Here is a 12,624-nt window from a genome sequence, read left to right as displayed (position 1 = left end):
TCAATAAAGTCCAAATATCCTGTTGCTTTCTCTCTCTCCAAACAAATTAGTTTGAATCTATTATAGTTTGCTTCATAAGTCAAAAAACAGAGCTCAGATTAAAAAAAAAACCAAACATTTCGGCAATGCTATTTGTGTAGGCTGAAATACTCAAAGAAAAGAAGAAATCCTCTTACATCAGAAAACTTTACTAAAATAAGCACAACTCAATTTCATGTATGGTGGTGTGTATCACCATGAGCGAAAAGATGGCATTGATAAGCATAAGAGATTTATAATCTCTCCTAGCCAAAGATAGTAATAGTGGCTCTAATTAGAAACTATAGAAAAAATACAAAATAAACAGAATCACTTTAGTCTTATACTCTTTTTTAAAGAACCTAACATGCAGGTCACCAAAATAACCCCTAATTTCAGAAAAACACATTATGACTAAAGACCAATATATTTCATGATGATTTTTTGAAAAACCATTTCTTCACTATAAAAAACCAAAATTTTTCTGACAAATAAATGTATTATTTTACAACAACAAAAAAAAAGAAAGAAAAATGAGACCTGCAGAGAGAAAACAGCACAGATTTTTAACTCAAATAGCAGAGCCTGGGATTAATTTTTAAAGTTTATTTCTCAATTTCAAAACTCACTAGTGGAATAAAGAGCTTAATATAGGTATGCAAAAAGGAAGCCCCCATGAGGTTTTCACCAGGATGAAAGGGGATTAGCTTTGTAGTTCTTATAATCTTCTTCACAGAAGAATGCAATTTCAGTTTCATTGGCTGAAAAAAAGAAAAACAGAAAATGGAAAATAATTTTAATGTGAAATTGGATTTTAAACAAGTATGGAAACACACATTACTTTGATTCAGTGCTATAGATGCCTAAAGTGAGAAAGATGAGTTATTTCTTTGGTTTCACATTTCACCAAATCAATAAGAAATATAAATTGAAGTTATAAGAATCTAGAATTCAAATAATTTAATGTAAAAATACACAAAAAATTAAAAACAAGAATTAACTCAATAATCTGGCTTTCAGGAATCCATAAATTTGCTCATTTTTAGTCCTCTTAAGAGTCCTAGAAAATAACAAACCTTTGGTTTTTTTTTTCAAATTTGCTACTCAATTACTGAAGGAGGAGGAAAAACTCTTTTTTCCTCCGAAATTAGCCTGTAGGTATAATAATTTAATACTCAGAGGATCAGTAGAATATTTTACAGATCACTTTACATTCTCCCTCATGACCCATCAAAATATGTGTCTGAAGAAGTTAATTTTTTGCCTGCTTATGATTAATTCATGAGGCTTCAACAATATGCAAAGTGAAAGACAGAAATTGGCTTCTACCACAATACCTTCAAATACCTCTAATTATTCACAGGGGATATGGCACAGCTAAAGGACCCACAAAGGTTCAGAGCAGTCAAAATTCTTTCAACCTAGCAGGTCAAGGACTCTGTCTTCTAAAACAATAAGTCAGCAACATTATTAATTCAGACTGCAGACAAATCTGATGGAAAGCCTTCCAATTATTAAGCATGCAATTCTTTAAGGTGTTGTGCCAACAAGTTCCACATTCGTTTTTTAAATTAAATCAGAAGTTAATACAGTCTGCTTAGCTTTTACAAAAAGAGCAAAAGGGCCTTCAGAATGTATAAAACAGGCAAGATTATTTGTAATGAATACTGATCACTCAATTTACATATCCTGTCAAATCAGACAAGTAAAACTCTTCAAGCCAAATAAACAGGGTAATAAGAAGGGATGCCAAGGATTAACACCTCATTTACAACTCTCATCTCATTATTAGAATTTGCCACAAGAGAAGAAAATAAAAGACTTAGCATGATATTTCATTAAAAATGTTTTTTCTGGTTTTAAGAATGTCATAATTTATGTCTCCCAATTGTAAGTTACCCGTTCTCATTACAGAAACGTTGAAAGGAGAAAATAAAGTCACCCAGAGTCTAGTCCACTATGTGAAGATCAATCTTGATGAAAATCAGATCTCAAACTCTCATCACAGTGAGCCTTGGGGAGCATGGGAAAGAGTACAGCAGAGAGAAACTGGAAATCAATGGGGAGGGGTACATTTAATTAAATTGTACCAAAAAAAAAAAAAAAAAAAGCACTTAAAAGAATGAGTAAGAGGCTCCACACTTAAAATTAGTAAAATGTTGAAAGGAGGCTTCAAAAAATCCAGTATTCAAAGATAAGATATTGAGATCTATCCTGTATTTAACAAAGCTCTCCTGAAGTTTACTTTTTGAAGGGAAGCAAACCCAAAAGTAGACTTATATCATTTGCAAGTGATTCTAATCATCCTTCTAATGGAGAATGAGCAAAAGCACCCTGTTCTTAACCATCACAATGCAAGGTTTTATCTATGACATGCTACTTACATACAGAACTTTACATAGTGCTTTGTTCACACAGCACTTCACTCAATACACACTAACTATAATTAACCACATTCACTTAAGGTAGTTCACATTTGTCTGTACCCCTTTTGAGAAACTGATACATCATACAGCTGTTTAGTACAATTCTAATAGGTTCAGAATAAGCTACAAAAAGGACAGACAAAGCGTATTTGTTTTGACAGTAGGTTCTCGTGAGTCTAATTACCTTATAGATCAATCCATTATTCATATAAAGTTTTTATGCCATCTCTCATAATGCAGGCTCAAAATAAGATCATCTAAGAAAAAGATTTTATTTTCAGATGAATGCATACTTTTTTTCAGGAAAACTAGATTGACAAGTGAATTAAACTCAAATACTTTAGGTTGATAAAAAATTTTATCCTTAATAATTGGAAAACAACACAAATTAAAAGTTATTATGAATTTTCAAAAGTAGACAGAAAAAGGATTTTAAACTTCAGAAATGTGGTCTTCAAACAGAAATATAATATAATGTTTTTAAAAATCTGTATAACTCTGTTGAAAATGAGAGAATAATTTCATGTACTTATACTGCAAATTTAGTTGTCCATTAAAGTAAAAATGAATTACAAAAGACTTTCAAAATTCTACATAATCACCCTTTCTACCATTTTCTCTTAAATTCTTGCTTCCCAAATTCTATGTAAAATGGCTGGGAAAGAACCCTCGGGAAGTCTGCTGTATGCTGCTCCCCCAGGGCACCTGACTTTAAATTAAAAGTGCTGCAGGCAGCAGTGCACTCGGGTGCTCGGTGCCTTGGCGTGTGAATCTGAAATGAACATACAATCAAAAATCCAATAAATAGACTGCCAGTTCATCCCTTTGTCTTACTATCAAATGAAATGAAGTAAGAGCTTCCAAATACGTTTGTGGATCATTTTAATTCTGACTTTCAAGTTTAATGACATGAACACAAGGCAGAACATTCAAACTTTGGCTATGAAATCAACAATTTTATGTTTCCAAACAGGTCACACACACACACCTTCAACAGGAAATAATAATGGCTTTAAATAAAATAATGTATGAAAAACCAATTTTAAATGTAAAATCTCAAGGCAAATTAAATGCAATATACTTAAAACTCAAATAGCACCTCGATAAACTGGTCAACTGATGAGGGTTCACTGCCTACTTTCTAAGACTGAGCCTCGTACTAGTCAGCACCAGAGTACTGTGAGGCACAGCCACTGTTGTCTGAGAAGAGACAGACACATCTACATTAATGCTCAGGGCAGGCTACAATGTGAAAATAATTGCAGATTACTGGCAAAAAAAAGAAAAAATTCAGGAAGAGCTGGGTGTGGTTTCTGCAGCAATTTGAGACCCAAAGGACAAAGTTCACCCTCTCTCCTGCTCCAGGAATATATCCTATCCTTCCAAGTTTCATAAAATCCTAATCTATAAGTCATTCAAAACTGTGCTAGCAGCTGAGTTACATTTATAAGTTGTCACCGAAGGTCAACAATCTAGCAACAAGGTTCCCAACTACTGTGGGGACCTTTTTGTTTCATATTTGCTCCAAGTGTCCATTTCAGATCAGCTGACAGAGAAGATTTCAAACTCCAGTTTGCAGCAAACAAATAGTGAAACAAATCTGACCTTTGACAGGACCCATGCCTGTGGTTTCCACAATGGTGAGGGGAGGGTTAAAAACAAAGAATAATCTATGGGATGCTCACAATGGCCCCTGCTCTGCAATCCCCAACTCCCTGGGCCTACTGCCTCTTTTACCGAGTCCCAGACTATGGCTGTTACGATGTGAACATGAAGAACAGCCACCTTAACATGCTGGAAATACAAATCGAACATGATCCTGATGAAGACATGGGAGGCAAGGCACCCTACAATGTTTGCTGTGTGCAGGAGACAACCAAAAGTGCCAGGCACAACGCAGGGCTCTGGCTGTGGGCAGACAACAGCAATGACACACAAAATGAAACCAAAGCACAAGGGAGTTCTGGAATTATTAGAGGATCTGGCTTGACATGAACTCTTCCCCCAGATCGGCACTTAGGGTATGGCCCGCTATATCTTGCTTTAAAATTTTCCAATAAAACACAACCAGCTTTAGAAGAGTTTCCCTGACACAATTTCTTTTCTAAACCAGAAAGGACTCAAAAGATATAATAGTTGTACAATGTAACGAAACGAAAGATAAAATATCACCAAAAAAACCTTACAGACAAATTTATTGCTTAGGGGAATTAGTCCATAAAATTACAATTGTTAAAAAAACAAGGTAAAATTCTTTAAATTCTAAGTAACAATTCTAGGTAAAGCCTTCTTCCTCCTTCCACAAAGCAAATCTTTTTACTTATGCATCTTAGCACAAAGTCCACAAACAAAAACTTCCTCCGTCTCAGCCAGAATATACAATTGGGATCTGCAATGCAGATAAAAGGCCAGAGTAGGAACTGGAGAATTTCTCTGTGAGAAAAGACATCTTCAAACAAGTTTGTTCCCCTGACTTTTCCCCTCATAGTCTTCCTTTTTCCTTTCATGAATTCTGCAGAAAAGTCATAATGATAAATTTGTTACACTGGCATTATTCCCATGGCAACCGGCAGTGATAGCAGAGTGACAGCTCCACAGCAAGATCAAGCGGTAAAAAGGGAGAGAGTGATGACTTGGAATTTTTCTTTCAAACATCTTAAAAACCCAACCAGACACGGCCCAAGGGAGGGCAAATTCCCTGGGAAAAATCACACACTTCAAGGATCATCTTTACAACTCTACTCCCACTTAGAATTTCCTGTAGCTCCCCAGGGACCTCCTTCCACTGCATAAGTGTGGCTTGTTCTCCCGAGTACACCAACCCTGCTCTAGGGACAGAGAGGATCGTGCAGAACAGAGAACTGTCCGGGCACTGACTGAAGTGGCCCCCACCAGGGCTGCAGGCTTGCCAGGCAGGAGGGCAGAGGAAGCTCTTGTACTGCCCTGAAACTAGTGGAGAACTCATGAAAAGGGTCTGATTCTGATCAAAGGCCTATGGCCTGGAAAGAAGAAAGACAAAAAAGGTGGATTTGACTCTCACCTTTACGGATGATCAAGTACATAAATCTGAAATTAACGACAAAGCAACAACTCAACATTTTAATTTATTCAAAAATTTGCCAACTGCCTTCTCCAAAAAGGTTTTTAAATAAAGTATGTTTGAGGGCCTTTACATGCATTCCTCCAGATGCTTTCATTCTTCTACTCATCCCTCAGACAACCCTCTCAAGTAGGATTAAATTATTTCTGTTTTGTTTCACAGAAATCTAAATTCAGAGAGGCTGAATGGCTTACAGAGAGGTCACAAAGCAAGTAAAATGCACAGCCTTCATTCAAATCAATTTTCTCCAATTTTAGGACTTTATTCTTTACAAGTAATATACTTAATTTATATGTAAACTATACAAAAATTTGATTTATAAGAACAAGTAAGTAATATTGAAGCAGGGTGCAGCCAAGACGAGGGCCCCAAGAAGGGATTTGTAACGGGGTCCAGGACTCGGGGTGTCCAGGAAATATTAGAAAAATGTATGTAGGATGTCCTCACCCCCACAGGCCTGAGCCAGGGGGGATGGGACACATGGAACAGGGCCATTCACAGCTGTTTTGGGTAGCAACAGCTTTGCAGCTAACCCCTGGCAGTCATTTAACATATCTATAACCTTTAACTGGTTTCATAGATATGTTAAATAGCTGTGGCCCTGCTTTGAGCCAGGGAGATGGGAGTGACTTCCACCCAAGATGGGACTGGGAAGCAACTCCCCCTGGTTACAGGGCCTGCGTGAGAGCGTGGAGATGATTGGCTCCATGCCATGGGGCCACATCTGCCCAGACTTACTATGGCAGCCCAGTAAAGCTGGAAGAATACAGGGATGCTGGAGGTGTAGCTGACTGTAGGAGGAGTCAGAAATGGGGCTGCAAAGGAAGATGGGCACTAGGATTTAAACCTAGGCCCGGCAGCCATAGAAGGAAGAGACCATGCGGCTCTAAAGTAAAGAGGAGACCACGCGGCTCCAAAGTCGTAGGGAGGACCACAAGGTTTTGGGGGAGAAAGAAGAGACCACGCGGCTCCAAAGTAAATAGGGAGTAGACCACGCAGCTCTGAAGAAAAGAGGAGAACCACGAGGCTCTGAAGCAAGTAGATAGATAGAGGTCCATGTGGTTCTGAAGTGGGGAAAAGGACCACGCGGTTCTGAAGGAGAGTAGAGAGGACCACGAGGTTTTGGAGTGCTTCTTCTTGCCACGCGGCTTAGGCAGCAGGAGAGACTCTGCCGGGAAGAAAGGGGAGAAAGGACTCTTGCTGGTGGGCCATGAGAAGGTGCCACACGGCTTTGGATTAACTGGAGATCACAGCAGCCACACAGCTGATGGTGCCGGGAGCCTGAACCACGGACTTCTACTTCTTTTCCTGAGTTGCGGTACCCCGGACTGGGCACAGGGAGAGGGAAGGACTGTGCATCTGTGGGTATTCTAAAGGACTTTAGTATCTTATTGAAGACATTAAGCCATTACTCTAAGTCTGTGTAACTTTTAAATAAACAATTCCTTTCCTTTTCACCAGTCTCTGGCATTGAGAGACGTCTTTCCTCTGGCGGCGGGCATTGCGAACCTAGCAGGTGGGCGTGGGGGAAGGAACCTCCAGAGACAGAAAGGGAGAATCCTTTCTGTAATAATTTATCGTGAAGGAACCACCCCCCCCTTGCTCTGTAACAATATGGAGAAGAAAGAAAAAAAAAATCAATGTTTAGCAATGCCACCTCCCAGAGAAACCATTTCTATAATGTTGGTAAATGATCTTTTTTCCATATACACACACAGACCTGTCAATATATACATTTTTAAACAATAAAGGTATCACACAATGTATTCTATTTCCAGTCAATAAATAAAGTTGTACATCAGTGATTCACACACAGGGAAGGTGAGAGAAGACACTGCCACCTCTCTGAAGATACACCACCAGCTCGCAGGAGTCACAGAGCTTGAGGAAGCAGCTTCTGTTGGCTTGGTAACAGACGTGACAGCACTTTAAGTTTGAGACAGTCTTATTGGTCAAACTGAGCAGCAGAAAATTGTAGGTAGTGCACACTCCCAACAGTAGTTTGGAAGAGTATCCATTTCCCAACATTACTGAAGCAGGGTGCAGCCAAGAGGAGGGCCCCAGGAAGGGATTTGTAATGGGGTCCAGGACTTGGGGTGTCCAGGAAATATTAGAAAAATGTGTGTAGGATGTCCTCACCCCCACAGGCCTGAGCCAGGGGGGATGGGACACATGGAACAGGGCCATTCAGAGCTATTTTGGGTAGCAACAGCTTTGCAGCTAACCCCTGGCAGTCATTTAACATATCTATAACCTTTAACTGGTTTCATGGATATATTAAATAGCTGTGGCCACGCTTTGAGCCAGGGGAATGGGAGTGACTTCCATTCCAAGGTGGGACTGGGAAGCAACTCCCCCTGGTTACAGGGCCTGCGTTGAGAGCTTGGAGATGATTGGCTCCATGCCATGGGGCCACACCTGCCCAGACTTACTATGGCAGCCCAGTAAAGCTGGAAGAATACGGGGATGCTGGCAGGTGTAACTGACTGTAGGAGGAGTCAGAAATGGGCTGCAAAGGAAGATGGGCGCTGGGATTTAAACCTAGGCCCGGCAGCCATAAAAAGGGAAGACCACGCAGTTCTGAAGTAAATAGGGGGCCACACGGTTCTGGAGTGAATAGGAGAGAACCACAAGGTTCTGAGGGGAAAGGAAGAGGACCATGCGGTTCTGAAATGGGGAAAAGGACCACACGGTTCTGAAGGAGAGTAGAGAGGACCACGAGGTTTTGGAGTGCTTCTTTTTGCCACTCGGCTTAGGCAGCAGGAGAGACTTTGCAGCCATAGAAAAAGGGGAGAAAGGACTCTTGCTGGTGGGCCATGAGAAGGTGCCACACGGCTTTGGATTAACTGGAGATTGCAGCAGCCACACAGCTGATGGTGCCGGGAGCCTGAACCATGGACTTCTACTTCCTTTCCTGAGACACGGTACCCCAGACTGGGCACAGGGAGAGGGAAGGACTGTGCATCTGTGGGTATTCTAAAGGACTTTAGTATCTTATTGAAGACATTAAGCCATTACTCTAAGTCTGTGTAACTTTTAAATAAACAATTCCTTTCCTTTTCACCAGTCTCTGGCATTGAGAGACGTCTTTCCTCTGGCGGTGGGCATTGCGAACCTAGCAGGTGGGCGTGGGGGAAGGAACCTCCCAAGACAGAAAGGGGGAATCCTTTCTGTAATAATTTATCGTGAACCACCCCCCCCGCCCTGCTCTGTAACATTACCACATTCTTCAAGTCTGCAAATCTTATAATTATTGCTGGTCCAAGGGCAATCAGATAGTAAGTGGCAGATCAGGGGGTGAACACAAGTACTCTGGCTCCAGGCTCTAGTTCTTAACCACTAGACTGGAACACGACAGCACACTGCATACAACAGAACCATCGTGGTGCACATACTCTGTCATAGCTCATTGCTTCTCCTTTGACTCTGTTCATATTGTTTTTAAATATGGTGAAGTCTTCCACTTCTCCCCACTTCATGGCTCTGACTTCAACATTATACTTAGAGAGCTCTTCTCCTCCCCAAGATTATAAAATTATAGGGCTACATTTTTTAAACTTTACATTATAACAGATAATCCATCTAGAATTTATTTTAGAATAAAGACTGAGATAAAAACATTTAATTTTATTTTCCCAAATGCTTTGACAATGAGCCCAACATCATATTCTGGCTAATTTATTCTTTCCCCACTTATGTGAGTTGCCAAAAATTGATCGAACTGTAAAATCTTACTTTTTTTAGTGTGTTTTTTAATTTTCCAGTCTTCTCCATAGATCTATCAATTCCTACATCAATACTAGTCTGCTATGTTCTTTATAGCTCATAAAGCTATAAAGGATCATAATCCTAGGGGCCATGTGCCTCAATAACACAGGTGCCACCTACTATAATAATTACATAATAGCATTTGAAGACATAAATGCTAAAGTAAAAATTGTTTTTTCAGAAGAGAACCAAGATGGCTGCATAGGTAGACACACTGCGCCTCCTTGCACAACCAGAACTGACAGAAAACCGAAGGGCAAGGAAGTCTGACACCAAGGAGATAAAAAATAAACATCCAGACCGGTACGAGGGGCATAGATGGGCAGCCGGGGCAGAGAGGACTCGCATTGCCATGGCGGGACTGAGACTGCCAGAGTGTGGGACGAATTGGGCAGGCAGTCTGACCCCTAGCAGACCCTGCGGCCCTACATTCGCGCACAGATAAACCGAGAGGGCCGGACTCAGAGTGGCAGAGAATGGGGCAGGCAGTGTGGTGGGTAGCACCCCGCAGCCCCACATTCGTGCATAGATAAACCAGGACGAATGGCGGGGAGCAAAGCAGACTGCATAACCCAGGGCTCCAGCGCAAGGAAATAAAGCCTCAAACCTCTGAGTGGAAAAACCTGTGGCATTTGGGACGGCAGCAAGAGAAATTCCAGCCTCACAGGAGAGGTTGTTGGAGAGACCCACAGGGGCCTAGAGTGTGCACAAGCCTACCCACTTGGGAACCAGCACTACAGGGGCCCAATTTGATTGTGGGTAGAGGAGTGAAAGACTGAAATCTGCTGGAGAGTGGAGCTGGCGCCATTGCTCCCTCTCGGCCCCTCCCCCACGTACAGCGTCACAGGGGACAACCAGAGTTACCCCGCCCCTGGTGAACACCTAAGGCTCCGCCCCTTTAAGTAACAAAAGCACCAAGACAAAAAAAAAAAAAAAATGGCCCAAATGACAGAACACTTCAAAGCTTCAGAAATAATTCAACTAAGCAGTGAACAGATAGCCAACCTATCAGATGCACAGTTCAAAACACTGGTTATTAAGACGCTCACAGAATTGGTTGAATTTGGTTGAAAACTAGATGAAAAAATGAAGGCTATGCTAAGAGAGACAAAGGAAAATGTACAGGGAACCAACAGTGATGGGAAGGAAACTGGGACTCAGATCAACGGTGTGGACCAGAAGGAAGAAAGAAACATCCAACCAGAAAAGAATGAAGAAACAAGAACTCAGAAAAATGAGGAAAGGCTTAGGAACCTCCAGGACATCTTGAAACGTTCCAACATCCGAATTATAGGGGTGCCAGAAGGAGAAGAGGAAGAGCAAAAAATTGAAAACTTATTTGAACAAATAATGAAGGAGAACTTTCCCAGTCTGGCAAAGGAAATAGACTTCCAGGAAGTCCGGGAAGCTCAGAGAGTCCTAAAGAAGCTGGACCCAAGGAGGAACACACCAAGGCACATTATAATTACATTCCCCAAGATTACACAGAAGGAGAGAATCTTACAAGCAGCAAGAGAAAAGAACACAGTTACCTACAAAGGAGTTCCGATAAGACTGTCAGCTGATTTCTCCAAAGAGACCTTACAGGCAAGAAGGGGCTGGCAAGAAGTATTCCAAGTCATGAAAGGCAAGGACCTACATCCAAGATTGCTCTATCCAGCAAAGCTTTCATTTAGAATGGAAGGGAAGATAAAGTGCTTCTCAGATAAGGTCAAGTTAAAGGAGTTCATCACCACCAAGCCCTTATTATATGAAATGTTAAAGGGACTTATAAGAAGATAAAAGAAGATAAAAAATAGGAACAGTAAGAATGACAGCAAACTCACAGTTATTAACAACCACACCTAAAACAAAAACAAAAGCAAACTAAGTAAACAACTAGAACAGGAACAGAACCACAGAAATGGAGATCACATGGAGGGTTATCAATAAGGGAGAGGGAGGGGGAGAGAGGGGGGAAGGTATAGAGAATAAATAGCATAAATGATAGGTGGAAAATAGACAGGGGGAGGGTAAGAATAGGGTAGGAAATGTAGAAGCCAAAGAACTTATAAGTATGACCCATGGACATGAACTATAGGGGGGGAATGTGGGAAGGAGGGGGTGGGCAGGTTGGAGTGGAGTGAGGGGGGGGAGAATGGGACAACTGTAGTAGCATAATCAATAAATATATTTTAAAAAATTGTTTTTTCAAATAACAGCAATCAATCTTATGTATAATAATATGGTAATTCTTGTATATTCAAAAATATGGAAAGATACTAATCTAGGAAATACTGTAGACACACAAAGGAAGTCTAAGATTTCATAACATGCTATTTAAAAATCCTATTTAAATTGTAAGATGCATTAGAAACTCACTTCAGCCACATGTATCACTCAAAAGTGAATTCCTGACATTTGTGACTAAAATAACTCAACATCTGTCAAAAAAATGTAAGTCTTCCTCACATGGACCTCACTGAGAGTGCTCCTTAACCGGTGCATGTATATAATTATGAAGTGTGACTCATGCTGTTTCTTTAGAGTCACTGACCACAAAGCTCTGTCAGAGGCACAATGCCTTCACCTGCTCACACCTCTTTTAAAATCTTCACTCCTAGGGCTAGATAATCTTTAGGTGTACATATCAGTAGAATTAGAGTGACCTCTAATGGTCACAAGATATGTAACATAGTATTTCTTTAAACTAGAACTACATGCCTTTTCCAGGTTGAAATGCTAAATCTAGCCATTTTTCAACTCCCCACACTAGGCTCCTCTTTGAAATTCCACGGCTTGGTTGGCCCTGAGTAACTCAGACAACTATCAGAAACCATGCTGCATCTTCTACAAACAACATCTCACTTCATCATTCCACATCAGTTCTACCAGGCCTCTCAAACCATCAATTCAAATGATGCTGATAAGAGTAAGCAGGTTATTGAGTAATAACCTGTCAATCATTTAAAATAACCCTCAGCAGAATTCTGAGCATACCTTCTGAAAAGAACTATTTGCATTTGGAACATTTAGAGAGCAGACAACCACTGCCCTCAGTCAAATGATCTGAATGTACATCATCCTCGTCCCCCTCCTCTGAATAATTACCAGAGAGTGGAAAGGGCACAAAAGGCAGCATTCACTTTGTGGTGAGTTATCCAAATCTAATCAGACAGGCGATCCCACACAGCCTGGCACCTTGCGGGCAGTGCACGGCACTTGTTCTCACCGATTCCAGCTGCTTTCAGAGTGCTGTCTTCTTTCAACAGGAGTCTGTCATCATCTTCCAAATTCATCACAAGTTCATTTGTCTAGAAAGAAAGAAAATCT

General features: G+C 40.8%; 1 protein-coding gene across 7 annotated transcripts in view; it reads right to left on the bottom strand.

The window, feature by feature from the left end:
* Positions 1–465: 465 nt before the first annotated feature.
* C2H2orf76 (chromosome 2 C2orf76 homolog) overlaps positions 466–12,624 on the bottom strand; it is a 102,603-nt gene continuing 90,444 nt past the window's right edge. For all 7 annotated transcript variants that reach the window (XM_053918587.2, XM_045203066.3, XM_045203068.3 and 4 more), the window contains 2 exons: positions 12,524–12,605; positions 466–779 (listed from right to left, as the gene is read on the bottom strand). In XM_053918587.2, coding sequence (XP_053774562.1) covers positions 703–779; positions 12,524–12,605 — 159 coding nt within the window. In that variant the 3' untranslated portion in view covers positions 466–702. The remainder of the gene's footprint in view (positions 780–12,523; positions 12,606–12,624) is intronic.

The sequence above is a fragment of the Desmodus rotundus genome, chromosome 2 (genome assembly GCF_022682495.2).
Source record: "Desmodus rotundus isolate HL8 chromosome 2, HLdesRot8A.1, whole genome shotgun sequence".
Classification (NCBI taxonomy): Eukaryota; Metazoa; Chordata; class Mammalia; order Chiroptera; family Phyllostomidae; genus Desmodus; species Desmodus rotundus.
The sequence above is the reverse complement of the archived record's forward strand: the minus strand, read 5'-3'. Positions and strand labels throughout refer to the sequence as shown.